The sequence below is a fragment of the Salvia hispanica genome, chromosome 3 (genome assembly GCF_029641045.1).
Source record: "Salvia hispanica isolate PSC_SH4W2 chromosome 3, Shi_PSC_v1, whole genome shotgun sequence".
NCBI classification, from domain to species: Eukaryota; Viridiplantae; Streptophyta; class Magnoliopsida; order Lamiales; family Lamiaceae; genus Salvia; species Salvia hispanica.
In genome coordinates this window covers 34,425,834-34,441,128 of record NC_142694.1, presented here as the reverse complement: position 1 = coordinate 34,441,128, position 15,295 = coordinate 34,425,834, and the positions used below count along the sequence as shown (strand labels likewise).

General features: G+C 34.6%; 3 protein-coding genes and 1 non-coding gene across 7 annotated transcripts; 1 reads left to right on the top strand and 3 right to left on the bottom strand.

Moving 5' to 3' along the window:
• Window positions 1-1,653: 1,653 nt before the first annotated feature.
• On the bottom strand, window positions 1,654-3,652 carry LOC125211221 (large ribosomal subunit protein uL6x-like). Its single transcript, XM_048110941.2, has 3 exons — window positions 3,190-3,652; window positions 2,336-2,458; window positions 1,654-2,022 (listed from the first exon to the last, which is right to left on the bottom strand). The coding sequence occupies exons 1-3, from the start codon at window positions 3,562-3,564 to the stop codon at window positions 1,936-1,938; spliced, it is 585 nt and encodes a 194-aa protein (XP_047966898.1). The 5' UTR covers window positions 3,565-3,652; the 3' UTR covers window positions 1,654-1,935.
• Window positions 3,653-4,941: 1,289 nt separating this feature from the next.
• LOC125216850 (small ribosomal subunit protein eS4z-like) lies at window positions 4,942-7,176 on the bottom strand. Its single transcript, XM_048118623.1, has 5 exons — window positions 7,051-7,176; window positions 6,372-6,449; window positions 6,108-6,288; window positions 5,814-5,911; window positions 4,942-5,572 (listed from the first exon to the last, which is right to left on the bottom strand). The coding sequence occupies exons 1-5, from the start codon at window positions 7,051-7,053 to the stop codon at window positions 5,141-5,143; spliced, it is 792 nt and encodes a 263-aa protein (XP_047974580.1). The 5' UTR covers window positions 7,054-7,176; the 3' UTR covers window positions 4,942-5,140.
• A 1,236-nt stretch (window positions 7,177-8,412) lies between these two features.
• On the top strand, window positions 8,413-11,874 carry LOC125216397 (putative calcium-binding protein At1g02270). Of its 4 annotated transcripts, none has more exons than XM_048118095.2 (10): window positions 8,413-8,836; window positions 8,993-9,097; window positions 9,167-9,272; window positions 9,631-9,851; window positions 9,942-10,018; window positions 10,093-10,201; window positions 10,275-10,400; window positions 10,761-10,871; window positions 10,986-11,093; window positions 11,180-11,874. In XM_048118095.2, exons 1-10 carry the CDS (start codon window positions 8,702-8,704, stop codon window positions 11,408-11,410), a joined length of 1,329 nt encoding a protein of 442 aa, XP_047974052.1. In that variant the 5' UTR covers window positions 8,413-8,701; the 3' UTR covers window positions 11,411-11,874. The 4 variants fall into 4 exon arrangements, with proteins under 4 accessions (XP_047974052.1, XP_047974051.1, XP_047974054.1 ...); XM_048118094.2 differs by having other exon boundaries at window positions 11,177-11,874; XM_048118097.2 differs by having other exon boundaries at window positions 10,761-10,890; window positions 11,180-11,308.
• Window positions 11,875-13,154: 1,280 nt separating this feature from the next.
• TRNAM-CAU (transfer RNA methionine (anticodon CAU)) lies at window positions 13,155-13,238 on the bottom strand. Its single transcript is given in 2 exon segments — window positions 13,155-13,190; window positions 13,201-13,238. It is a non-coding gene; the product is annotated as a tRNA-Met (tRNA).
• Between the last annotated feature and the right edge of the window lie 2,057 nt (window positions 13,239-15,295).

Genomic DNA, 15,295 nt, shown 5'->3' with positions numbered 1-15,295 from the left:
TTAAATGGAGACACTAATATCTTTACTTTAATATTTTTTTTGTAACACTAAATAAAACATCGTTTCAAACACGAAATGCTCCACTTTAAGTGGGATAAAGGTAATAACCCTATTAGGGATGAGTTACTTGCTACAGGTGGAGAGTAAAGAAACTATTGCACCCAATGAGAAAAAGGAGGAAGTAGTAAGTCATGCTGAGTCAAAGAAGGAGAAGAAAGAAGAGATTGTCGCAGAAAAGGTTGTACCAAATCATAAGAAAAATGTAGTATAATGTTGTAGCAAGAAAGTGATTGGAGTTTGACTCGTTTTTTTTCTTTTTTTGGACGTTCCACTTAAAGTAACATGTTTCCTTAAATGGAAACAATATCACACTCTGTCTCCACTCTTAGTTTATTTTCTCTCTACGACATTACATAAAATCTCGTAATGAACATGCTCCACTTTAAGTGGGACGAATGTATTAGGAATAAGTTGTTAATTGATATCCCTTCTCGTTTCAGGTGGAGAAAAGAGAAACTATTGCACCCCAAGTAGTAATAACTCATGTTGTGCCGAAGGACGGGAAAAAAGAAGAGATCATCGCAGAAAAGGTTATACCAAAGCATGAGAAAAAAATATGTTGTGGGGGTCAAAAAAATTAACCACCATCATAGTTGAAACAAAAAAATATATTTATGCTTAACCACAATTATCTATTAATTATCTATTAGAAATGAGTTATTGTGCTTGTTGTAATTGATGTTCTTTCGTGTTTTAGGTGGAGAAAAGAGAAAATGTTGTACCCAATGAGAAGAAAGAGGAAGTAGTAAAAGATGTTGTGTCGAAGCAGGAGAAGAAGGAAGACCTAGTAGCAAAAAAGGTTGTACCAAAGCATAAGAAAATTAAAAGTGAGAAATTAAAGCACGACTTTTCGTTTTAGGACATTCTTAAGTGATATGTTTCCTAAAATGGAAACTATCATTTCATTTCCTTACTTTATTTTTTCTCCACAGCATTGCATAAAATTTCATTCCAGACCGAAGCATTATCTATTAGTATGATGTCCTTTCTCGTTTCGAAGCACTATCTATTAGTAATGAAATGTTGTTATTGTTAATTGATGTTCTTTCTTGTTTTAGGTGAAGAACAGAGAAATTATTGTAGTTGAGGAGAAAAAGGAGGAAGTGGGAACTGATGGTGTGCCAGAGGAGAGGAAAGCAGAGATTGTAGCAAGAAAGGTTGTTATTTACAATCACTACTATAATTGAAAAAAGTAGCTTACTTCATATTCAGTAGTTGAAACTTTGAAACAAAGACTAGTGATAAAAGTGTTAGAAATACCGATGCAACCTCATTTGTTTCTGTTTTTCATTCTATAAAGTTAATCAATTTTGTTTTTTGTTAATCATTTATATATTATATTTATAGTAGTAATACATATGCCAATGCCATCATTCGGCTTTGCTATTCATTCTATAAAGTGAATGAATTAATACAATATTATAATTCAAAAGATGGTACAGTAGTACATTAATTGGGAAGGCATGGCTATCTATGATCATATATCAGAAAATTAGATCAATCAAATCTCCATTATGAAACAAAAACATAAAAGTATGCCCTGTTCAAAAAATTTAAGCGAACCCGAACAAAATAAATTTTCAAAATCAAACATTTTCACCACCAAAAAAAGATGCATAAAAGAGATAAGCATTGTCATTTTTCATCAAAGAAAAATGAAATTCTTTACAAATTCAAGCAAGTCGTTGAACATGTAAATGGAGAGTACTATTCTTACATCAAATGGACTGTGTTTCCATTAAGTAACTCTCGTGATAAAAAACAGTAAATACCATAAGCACCTATCTATCCATAATAAGCTCTATAATAATATTTGACTAAATTGAAAATTAGCCCAAAAATGAGATTATCAAAAGAACACTTCAATCAACTTACTTATTCTTCAACAGCTATAGCCCCCTTTTCACTTACGTAGATGCCGTCAAGGAACTTCCGAATATCCTTGTTCTTCACATGGCATTTCTGTCCAAGTAAAGAAAAGCATAAGCTATGTATGCACTGGAAGATATACAACACATCTGGGTTTGAATCATATAGTCCACCAAAGAATTATGCCCCGTGTTGCGCATAGTAATTAAAGAAAGGCATATGTACATAGGATGTTTATTTGTGAAAGTTGTTTTTCTAGTGCGCAGACATGTTTGTATGAAAATCACAGTAGGACAAATAATGGGTGGAAAGAGTATGCAAAGTGCTTCCAAGAATAGTGTCCGTTTATTATAGAGAAAAGATAATAGTATCAATTTAACATCATTGGTAAATAGTGATGGAATACCTGGTTTATCAAAGCACATGATCTAGAAACGAGCTCGATGTCATTGCCCTCCAAAACAAGCTCATCCTTCACCTTCTCAGACCGCACAATGGAAACCCCTTCGAGCATATCAACCTTCCTCACCTGTGTTCATTTTTACAGGAACAAGTATGTGAGACATTAATCGAACCAAGGACAGATCCAGGCAAGTGGATCCCTCTAAGAATAACAGAGCAATCTTATTCGATAGATGCATAACAAGCATTGGCGGACGCAAATGAGGAGCTCAGGGGGTTTAAGTCCCTACTAAACTTATTTTAAAAACTTAAACAAATTTTAATGCAAAGGACTCTAGCAATGGGCTAAATCACCCAATTTCAAATTTCATTCCAATTCAACCTCTTACTATATAATTTAATCTTTATAAAAAGTACAAATGCCAAGACCACTGGGAATTCAATGTTCATGAAATACTCTAGCATTTCAAATATCAATAGAAACATCAAATTTCTTAGAATTACACTATAAATCGAAATTCTAACTTCAAAACACACAGTATAGGATATGACACAGCTGCAAATGAAAAACAGCATTTCTGAAAAAAGCATCAGAATTGTCCAAAATTAAAGAGAGCAAACATCAAAAGCTCAAACCACTGAGATTTATATGAAATCCAAACAACAAACTCATCAACACTATCATGTGTTATGATTCAACTACGAATGAAGAAACTGCATTTCTAAATCCATCAGAACTGTTTCCAAAATTCAAAGGCGCATAGCCAAACATCAACAAAATCATCAACACGATCAATACATGTGGCAACATTTAAACGTATTAAATCGAAAAATCAACAGAAAAATCGTGCTACCTACCTTCTTCTCGCCGAGGAAATTGCGGATCTCGATGGCGGTGCCGTTGCCGGTGATGGAAGCGTTGATCGGAAAGTGAGCATAAACGAAACGCATCTTGTAACGGTAGCCGCTGGTGACACCGTTGATCAAATTCTGGACGTGACTAAGCGCGGTGCGGATGGAGGCGGTGGCTTTCCTGCTGCCGAACCAGGCATCGATCTGCAGCTTCTTCTTCCCGGTTTCCTGGTCGGTGACGAGCTGGAAATCCAGATTTAGATGCTTGAAGTTGCGGGAGAGTGTTCCCCTCGGGCCTTGGACCTCGATCACCTTGGCGTTAACCTTGATTTTGATGCCGTCGGGGATATCCATGGAGTCGGAGGATAGGATCGTCTTCATTTCTGCTGCGTGTGTGTGTGAGCTCTGGGAAGATGAACAAAAACCCTAGCTATGGCGGATTTGATGTGAAGAACCCTAATTTGATTTAAATGTGGTTATTGCAAAATGGGCTGGTTTTCTAAATTGATTTCTATTTCGATTGGGCCTATCGCTGGTTATTTTTAACTATTCCCCTTAATTTTTTGTTTATAAATAAAAGAGTAAAAGGAAAAACCGGTCTAGAACATATGTCTATTTTATGAGTTTGGTCATATACTACTATCTTTTAAATTTTTGTATCTTGAACATTTCAACTCGGATCACAATTGGTCCTATGTATTAATAATTCCGTCTTTTATAAACGGTTTTAACACGAATGAGACTGTTAAAACCATCAAAATCGGGTTAAAACCGTTTAAAAATTAACGGAATTGTTAGTGTATGACCAATTGTGATCCAAGTTGAAATGTTCAAGATGAAAAATTCAAAAGATAAAGTATAGGACCAAAATCATAAAATACTAAAAAAAGTATATGTTCAGGACCAATTTTGACTTTTACCCTAAAAAAAAGTACTATGATAAAATAGGAGATTGGTGTGAGCCAATTTGTTACGGGAGATTGTTTCTCTCGTCATGGTTCAAATCTACGTGACATAATAATTCTACAAGGAACGTGACATAATGTTGATTTACATCTTGGACCCCATATATTTTATGTCAAGATTCAGGTCAAATTGAAAGATTCGCACGAGTTGCTATTTCTAAAGACCTATTTCAGAGTTTACTTGGACAATAAAATTTTGTTACAAGTTCATAATTTACGCTATCAATGAACAAAATATTTAATAATTAAACGTTTCACTTTAAAATTAGCTATCTTTCTCTATCCTCTATGATATTGATACCATAATATATGATATTTAATAATTAAACGTTTCACTTTAAAATTAGCTATCTTTCTCTATCCTCTATGATATTGATACCATAATATATGATGTACAATTTAATCATAGTAATGATTTTTAAACTATATATTTTGGACTAAAGTCCAACCCTTAATTGTGTCATCATTTTTCCATATTTCACTAGATAGCTTAAAGACAAGAATTTGAGCCTTAAATTATTCTAGGCAAGTGATAACAAGTCATTTCGAACTAATTTTGCGTAAATCTTGAAGTACTATTGAAATTTGAAAATATTAAGATAAATTATAATAACAGTGATAATGATTAATCAATTTTGTGTTTTACAAACATAAAAGTAAACACTCTCTATAGAATGCCAAAGAATTCTAGAGTAAATACCTCCCTCAGGAGAAATTAAAGGATGTGCAATCATTATTTTCAAGGGTGATAAGTCACAAAGCAAGACAACGAATAAAACTAAAAGTAATCATGTGAAAGAAATCAAACTTTATAAAAATCGTCAGCAAATACCCAAATACAAGATTATCCAACAGAGAAATGAGAAACAGAATAGCCAACGTTATCAAAATTGTCAAAATTTAAGGTTGGAAAACACATAAGTTTGCAACAAAACATCCTATAATAGCACAATGATCATCTCATCGTACAACTTCCAAAACAATTTAAACAACTAAGCTGTAGCAGCCTGAGCCTGAAGCCTCTTCCTTGCCTCCTCAATAATGGTCAACTTAATACCTTTACCCTTTGGAAGAGATATCCACGGCTTTGTACCTTTCCCGATTGTGAACACATTACCTGATCTGGTTGCAAACTCATGGCCGGTAGCATCCTGAATGTGAAGAGTCTCGAAGCTTCCCTTATGCTTCTCACGGTTCTTGATCACACCAACACGTCCTCTGTTCCTACCACCAGTCACCATGACAACATTGCCCACATCATACTTGATGAAATCGACAATCTTGTTGTTCTCAAGGTCCAGCTTGATGGTGTCGTTGGCCTTGATAAGAGGGTCTGGGTAGCGAATGGTCCTTCCATCAAAAGTGTTGATGTAAGGAATGCCCTTCTTTCCGAACTGAACTGAACGAACCTTGCACATCTTGAACTGCATGACATAATAATTTGATGAGAACTACAATGGTAGCAAGCAAAACATTGATAATAGTACTACAAAGATAGTAAAATTGGATTAAAAGCATTGCATAGAAGTGATAATCTTTTTCATAAACATTTGAACAAGAAAAGCAGTAAAAGTTCCAACCACAAACGGTAACAATTAGCATGTACACAAGCTGGCTACAGAAACTTAATTTAATTGAAAACCAAGAACGGCTAAGAAGACGCACCTTAGCCTCCTCGTCACGAATAGAGTGAAGTCTGAAGCGGCCCTTGGTGTCGTAGAGAAGACGGAAATTCTCATTGGTCTTTGGAATAGACACAACATCTGTAATGAAAGGAGAGTTAATTATGGTATCAAACTAAACTACACAAAAACTGGTAGAAAAATACACCACAAGTAAAAGAATAGTTCAAGCAAGCTGCTTATCACATTAAACATGTTAAAGCAAAGAAGATTTAATCAAGCATATAACATGACATTGGCAAAAATATCATAAAGAGGTAAAGAGGGGAATGCATACCCATGAAACCAGCAGGATAAGTCTTGTCAGTCCTGACCTTTCCATCAACCTGAATGTGACGTTGCATCAAAATAGCAATAACCTCACGGTAAGTAAGAGCATACTTGAGCCTGTTCCTGAGGATCAAAATCAATGGGAGGCATTCCCTGGATTTGTGGGGTCCAGATGATGGTTTGGGGGCCTGTAACAGATAGGTTGAGGGCGATCAATACAAAACATTCACAACTACTGTTTCAATCACTAACGAGGCCAGCAATTACTTACAAAAGCACCACCAAGCTTGTCAAGCATCCAATGACTGGGAGCATTGAGCCTCTTCAAGTGTTTCTTCAAACCTCTAGCCTGAAGTTCAATAAGGAATTAAAAAACAGACAATTATAACAAGCTTTGTGGAGGAATCAAATACAACCAATGCACCAAAACACAAAGTTAGCAAGTCTTTTCATTGCCAAAACTATGACCTCTACATTTTATTTTGTATGACAACTTAATACTAGCATAAACCAGCAAAACATGGATAACACTACCAATTTGAATTCCAAATTTATGTAGAAGGAAATTTAATTGACTACATCAATTTTGGATCAGAAAGAAGTGAATCAAAACAATTAATGCTAGAATTAATCAGTAAAACATCCATAGGTATCGCAACAGAGTCGGGAAAATTCAACAAAATGCTAGAATTGTAGCAATTGTTTCTCGATAAACAACCAATCGCTTCACTATTGCAGTTTCAATACCAAAAAACTTAGAAAAATTGCAACCCTAAGAATGACAAGCGTGCGAAAACCAAATCCGAGCATGAAGCAGCTACCAAATCCAGAAAAAAAACATCTAAACTTCGAAACCGGCAATTCAGCAGGAAAACAAAATCCTTAGGCGTATGGATGATTAATAGATTATCAAGATAAATCAGTAACATTAAACGTATACGAAAACTAACCATATTGAAGACGAAAGTTAGAACCTACTGCTGCTCCTCTCTCTCTCTGTCTCTCAGGTGAACTCAAGCTGCGGAAATATTAGGTCAATACTTGCGTTTGCTCTTAAGTGGGCTCTTAAGTGCTACTCGGCCCAGCAAATATTACACAGCCCATCAATAATCATTTAATAAGAAATACTCCCTCCGTCCCAAGGAAGATGACCCTTTCTTGGGCGGCACGAGATTTTATGTAAATTTTTTTTGTGTGTTGAGAGGAGAGAGTAAAGTAAGAGAGATGGAATAAAGTAGAGATAAATGTGTTTCCATTTTAAGTAATGTGTCATCTTACTTGGGACAAACTAAAAAGGAAAATGAGTTATCTTTAATGGGACGGAGGGAGTACTACTAATAGGTATTTAAATCAAATTCGATATAATTTAAATTGGTTTCCTAAGAACAAAATATTAAATCAGAAGTTATTTTTCGATGTTTCATGATTCATTCTTGCCCAAAGCGGAATACTGCTAAAAAATATTGGTTTCATGAGCACAACATTGTTTTAAATATTGATGACTAACGTAGGAAAAATACTCTCATTGATAATTGAGACTATATTTGATGTACATAATCATACTTATGCATATAAATAGAGAGAAGAATTTCTTGTCAAGATACACAACTAAAATGACAAGTATAGACCAATTTTATTTATTGATCTAATGATATCAAGCATGTGATGTGATCTTTTTAATTAATTTAAATAAAAATCATGTGACTAGTCATTCAAGATAAGGTAGTTGATTAACATAAACATTCTCCATATTTTATTCAGTTCCAGTCATTCTTAATATACCAATCTATAGCAAATTGATTATCAGTAGCAATGTAGCACTAACTGTGTAATACAAAAAAAATAATATCCGTCAATAACAACAAAAAATGGCATTGGTAGTAAGGGTGTGCATTAGCTACAAATGATGTTGGTTAAGGTATTTGAGCCCCAAATAATTTTTTTGTAGAGTTTTAAAATTTATCCATAGTTTTGTACAAAAATATGTAGTACATAAAATATGGTGCAAAAGCCATATCAACCCTCTAAACAACGAAAATTTATTATTTTTAATGAAATTTGGAAAACTTAGCTTGTATCAATATTTTTTTTATATGCATTCACTTTCACCCATATTAATATGGAGTATATATTATGCATAATCATGATGGCAACGAGTCATGTCCCCATGCAATGCGCGATCTTCAGAATCATATATGATTTTGAATACGTCGGAATTAAAAGCCTCCAAATAAAATCATGAAAATATATCATATATAGGAGAGATGAAACAACACGCGATTCACACTGCGGAAAATTTGGCCACATGAATTTGCCAAGATTTTCGAGCACAATAATTAACACCACCATTCCCTTCCCTCCCTTCCCCTCTCTCTCTCTCTGACTCTCATTCACATTCAAATAAAGCCACGGCCATCGCCATCGCCATCGCCATCGCCATCATCCTCAGGAGCTCCAACATCTTCTCTGCATTCGTTGGTTGCATTCCTTCTCATCGCCGCCTGCGAAGCAAATTCCTCTCTCTCTCCTTCCTCTGCATTATACATTATTCACCCATTGTTTCAATCGCAACTTCAATTTCTCACCTATACTTTGTTATTAATGGGGGGGAAGAACAATGACAGGGTTTCGAGAATTGGCAGTTACGCGATAGCTTCCTCGATCACGGATGCGACCTGTTTCTCCTGCACCACCTTCAACATCCTTGCTCCTATTTACAAACGGCTCGATCATGAGGTTTCGATTTTAGTTGATTCTTCTTCCTCTGTTTTCGATTTTGAAATTACGCAATTTTATGCTGCTGTTGGCGCTGCGTGTTTCGGATTGATTTTGATTTTGATTTTGATTTTGTATTCTTCCTTGAAATAATGTTGGTTGCGATGCTGAGAGCAGGATCCTAAATGTCGAGAAAGCGACGTGAAGGAAGTTTGGCTTAAGAGGAACAAACGGATTTTGGATCGGTTGCTGTGTGAAAGATCTTCCATTATCTGCCTTCAGGTTTTGTTTTCCCTCTTTTTTTTTTTGAAATAGTGCAAGTTTGATTAAGATTGAATTTCAAATGAGCAGGAATTTTGGGTTGGGAATGAGGAGCTTGTGAGCATATATGATAAGAGGCTTGGAGATGCTGGTTATGACAGTTTCAAGCTTGCCAGGACGAATAATCGAGGCGATGGTATTCTATCATCCTTATTTGTAGGATTTGATGCATCTTTACTTTGCCTATTGTTGTTTTGATTTGGTAGATTATGATATTTACTAATCATTCATTTCTTATGCATATTGATGTTGTGTTTGATATCATATTATCCTCTAACTCGCTCAAAAACAAAATTATCATGTAATGTAGAGAGAGGCATTGATGGAACTTATCATCTTAGAGGAAAATAAGTTCAATTATGTAACCTGCATTATGATTTATAGGACATGTAGGTTTAGTCTGTTATACAATGTTTCATGCTCTGCTTATTCAATAATAAATGAACTAAGCTTGTTATCCCATCATGAAGTTTCTATTTCTTGAATTTGGAAAGGTCTTTTGATTGCTGTGCATAAGGACTACTTTAGGGTCATCAACCACAAAGAGTTGCTGTTTAATGATGTCGGTGACCGTGTGGCTCAGCTACTTCATGTCGAGCTAATTCCTCGCTTTTCTCAATTGCGAAGCAACTGCATACGCCAGGAAATCATCATAGTGAACACTCATTTGTTGTTTCCACACGATTCGAGTTTGTGCTTGGAGCGGCTAAGGCAGGTATGTTGAAACTCAATCTCATGATTAAACTGAAATCAATTTCATCCATTGGCAATACTGAATTGGTTTGTGCCATTATTTGTTCGAAAGATCTACAAAATATTGCAATATGTGGAGTCATACCAGAAAGACAAAAACCTCAACCCTTTACCAATCCTACTTTGCGGGTACGTGTTGCTTTATGTTTAAACGCCACGGCCAAATATGAGAGGAGAATAAAATGTTTGGTGTATCTGTTTAGTGACTTGAATGGGAGCAAGAGTGGACATATTTACAAGTTTCTAAGGTCTCAAGGATTCATTTCATCATATGATGCTGCCCATATGTATACTGATGCAGACGCACACAAGGTATTTACTATTTAGTTATCTGTTGCTAACACAAACAAATCATGTTCCTAATGCGATTCTCATTTTCTTGCAGTGGGTGAGCCACCGTAATCACCGTGGAAACATCTGTGGTGTGGATTTCATATGGCTCCTTAATCCTAATAGATATAGGAAATTACTTAGAACAAGTTGGGGTGAAGCATTGTCAGGATTGCTCAAGGTAAGACAAGCAGAGTGAAGTGTTCAAATTTCTGGTCTTCACCATAAATCTCAGTTTGAATTTTTGATACATTGTTGTGTGGTTTCTGGACTTAGTACATATGCATTTCTCATAAAAAACTTTTAAGATATGCAACTAGTGTTTATAATGTGAACACAGTTGTTTAAATATATTTATGCTAGATTTTACACTTGCCACCTCTTCCTTTGCATGTCTTTCTTGTTTTATTCTGCATTTGAGTTGAAAAGAGCAATAAATGGTGTTCTTTTTTAGCCACATCCATTTCCTGCTCAATCCGAATGTTTCTATCGCCTTCCATCAGTCTGTATAATGTTTGACAGATTCGTGTTTGTCTTTCAGTATCACCTGAAGCGAGCTTTATTCACAGAGGACAGTGCGTTTGCGTTCCTAAAGGGGAATGGCCATGGCCACGGCGTCTCATACTATGACTTCTGTGAAGCATTGCAGCAGGTAGGAGCATTTCTACTAGGTCAGCTAGCTTTCTTCATTTATGAAGTCCTTACGTTGCACGCCATGTCTTGGAAAAAACTGACAAAGTAACACATCTTCTTCTTGTACGTGCAGCTGAATTTGGTCGGTCACTGCTACGGGCTCCACAAGGAAGAGATTCACGAGCTTTGGATGCAAGCAGATATCGATGGAAATGGTGTTCTTGACTACGATGAATTCAATGTACTACAGAGACTGCTTTTAGTTTGTCTCCTGAGTAAGGCCATGTGTTTGTTTATTTACTCTGTCGTGTGGTTTCATTACAGCAGCGGATATGGAATGCATACTCGGGGCAAGAGGAGAAAGTGAACGAGGGGGTCCGGGGCGAACCCATATTTGGCATGGAGCAAACAATAGGATTCAGCATCAAGAACGCGGTCCTCTTCCCCACAGAGGTGGAGAAGGGGCTGTGGCCCGAGGATTACTCTCTCTCTGATCACGCCCGACTTACAGTGGTGTTTTCGCCCGTGAGAATGCCATGCTCTCAACTGGAGACATGACTTGAGGGGGGATGGATGGATATGCACCGGCACGCTATTTGAGGCCACGGGCACCGACGATGATCGAGGGTAAAATTGTGATTTCACGGTGCCGCGGTGTATGAAGGAAGTGTGGTGGCGTTGGGAGGTTTTTGAGGGTTGATGATATATCGTTGAGTGGTGATTGATAAATAAAAAGGCATGTACTCTAATTTTTGAGGGTGTGTGGTTTGAGTGGTGAGATTTTAGAGAGATTTTCAAGTGTAGTTAGTTGAATAGATGAGTAGACATATTCTTTATTGTTATGCATAGACCATCGAAATTCAAAGGGAATTCGTCTAAGTAGTGTTTTAGTGTATGTCTATTTGGTGTAAATACTTGATAAGTTGGAGAGTCTAATTGGACATTGTTGTGACTATAAACTTGTTTGGTCATGCCCCCAAACAAATAATTTTGTCGCCTTATCATTCGTGCGACTTTGATAACTGATATACAATTTTTCTTTTGTTCACGTATAAACTAAAAAGTGGATATCTATGAAATCAAGAGTTTTCTTTTACAAAATATAAACCTGTAAAGTAGATTCAACAGTGACATACCTAAACAGTACACGCTAAATACTGACTATCTCACAAAATAACGTTGTTAGCAAAAAAGTTATATTAAAACCACACAAAATGAAGTACTAGTGACGGATCTAGAAATTCGTAACTGTGGGGTCAAATTGAACAAGACAATAAATATAATATTTAAATAATTATTTTTTAACAAATATATAAAATATAACTATCAATATCTTATGTTGTGCGGGGTAGTTGTCTTTCTATGAGTATCCATATTCTGAAAACAATTCAAAATTATTTCGTAATACATATTTTTTACAAATACGATCCCAAATGTTCACGTCAAAACTATTAATAGACTTTAGTAATTCAGGATCGACCTTAATTTCTCTTTCATCAAATTCAATGTTGTCAGATTGTTATCAAATATCACATGATTTTCCAAATTATTGCGGTTCATATTCAACATTAAAAGAAGCAGTAGGAACTCAAGTTTTTTTAGATTTTTTTCCATTAACCTAAAAGTGAAATAACACGATCAATACATTAAATTTTTTTAAAACATATCACTTAAATCTATAATAAAAAAAAATAAAGACAATAATCATATCTATTTAAATTAGGACAAATAGAATTTAAAATTTGAAATTTGAGAAAATAATAATTATAATTGTTAAAATTTGATTTTTCGTAATTGCATTAACTTAGTTCGGAATTGAAATTATGGAACAAATGCTGACATTTTAAAAAAAATAGGGTACATCCATGGACTGGAAAATAAAAAGTATTTGAAATCACGTAAAAAAGGCCAACGGCAAATTAAATTGGGGAGTTTTACAGCTTAGAAAAAACGGCAAAAATGAGAAGAACCAGCGGCGGAGAGTAGGCAACGGGGCAGGGGTTTGGATGTCGTGGGGTCGGCGGCTGCTGGAGGGTATTTTACAATGGGTCGCCGGAGCTGGCGCCTACATCCACCGCTGACTAGATGATATAAAACCATATTAAAACCATACAAATCCAAGTATAAAACCACGCAAAATGAAGTAGATGAAAAAATACCGTATTATAACCACACAGATTAACAATAAGTATAAAACCACACAAAATGATTAAAAAACCATATTAAAAGCACACAAACTGAAATGAATGGGTTTCAAAACAAACAAAATTGCTTGGTAAATGGGTTTAAAATAAAAAATGAATGGGGTGAGAGAGGCTCGAACTCTCGACCTCAGGATTTCTCGTAGCTATGAGACCTACGCGCTAGCCAACTGCGCCACCACCCCTTGGTGTTTATTCATTATACCTATTCTAAATAATTATAATCACAAAGTAAAACTCCAAGTTATGTACCAATAATTTTCTTATTTAATATGGTAATCATATAGACGATAATGGACTATAATAGTTTAATACTCCCTCTATTCTCTGTTAAGACGTTTTTTTTTTCTATACAAAAGATGACTTAGAAGAAAATATATAAATAAAGAGATTATAAAGTTGGATAGATTAAAAATATTAAATAAATAGAAAATGCTCATTTTAATTTGACAACCAAAAAGAGATAGTAGTAGGAGTAGTAATTAATTTGATACTGAGGGGTACTATAACCCATGTATAAAAGGACTAACAATGAAGGGCCTTATTAGTAAGCAATTTTGTTACATGTCACCCTCAGTGACACATCTTACCATTCAAAAATCAATCCTTTTAATAAACTTATTTGTACAAAGTTGTCACAAAGGAATTTTATTTCCCTCCAAAAATAATCTTAATTTTATTCATGGCAAGTGTCTCTCTGTTGAGATAGGTTCAACTTTTTACCAATAGTGTCAAACATTTTCTCTCTTTCTATCTCTATCTTCTTTTATTAATCTTACATGAAAATTCACTAAATTCATGTTAATATAACATTGATTAAAAGGTCGATTACACCAAACAACTCGCACATAAAACAGAGTGAGCCAGTTGTCTCACACTTAATTATATATATTTTTTTCATTTATTTATTTGTTTATATATACTCCCACCTTCCCTAGAAAAATATAACTATTTCTATTTAGTTCGTCCCTTAAAACTATGATCTTTCTATTTAAATTTTTTTTTCTTCATTATGAGGTGAGATCCTGTCTTCGCTAACATCACTTTTTCTTTTTATTTCTCTTTTATTTTACCAATCGTGTATTAAAGCTCATGCTTTTTAAAAATTTATAATTTTCAGGAACGAAAGGAAGTATACAAAATGTGTTCAGTTAAAAAGAATAATTATCTATCCAATTTTCACCTAGATCTAGATGAAGCTCTAAATTGGACCAAACTAACTTTAAGTTATGGTGATTGATGAGATGCATGAGTCCAAGTCTGGAATAACGACAGATCTAGATGGAGCTCTAAATTGAGATGAGTCTAAATACTATGGAAAAATGACTAGCTAGTGTTTTGTCACTTTAAAAAGTGAACATGTAATGTTATGGGCTAAAGAAAATCTTGGCCTACTTAATTTCTGAATATAGCATATTAATGAGCAGTTCATAGCTAGCCATTATTAATTACTATCCTTCCATTTCTTGGTATTTACTATTTAGTTATATATTCTTTGCAATATTCCCCTTTATTTACACACAGAGGGCTCATTTAAAGTTGAGCTGAGATTTGTCATGTTATTTGATAAATAATACTATATCCATCTATAAAAAATAGATAAAATTGTAAGTAATACTTATTTTAATTCGCAATTAGTAAAATAAGAGAGATGGAGGGAAAATGTCGTGGAAATAGTGTTAGTGAATTATGAGACATGCATTTAGAATGATAGGTTAGTATATGTTTACAACTTTTCACATTTTGAATTGGTCTAATTTTGGTGGACAATCTAAAATGATAAAATTAGTCAATTTTTTTTAGACGGAGAAAGTATTATTTTTTCTAATAAAAAAATAGCTTTACGTTTGAATCATAATCTCCTAATCTAGTTAATATATCTTTCAACTACTGTATGAAAATAAAATAAATATTGCTAAATGTGGACTAAACAAGACTGATGCATTTCTTAAGTTGCTAACTGTGCTAACTCATCAACGCGATGTATTAAGAATATTAACACGATGACATTAAAATGTCAACACATAAATTTGTTGACATTTCAATAAATTGTGTTAATATTTTAATGTCATCCTGTTGATATTTTTAATACACCGTATTGATGAGTTAGCAGAGTTAGCAACTTAAAAAGTTAGCAATATAACGCACCCCACCACCTCTAACTATATAATGGCATCATAATTTATTCATCAAACATATCTTGTCCACCTTCAAATCTATCAAATTAAAAGCATCCACCAAA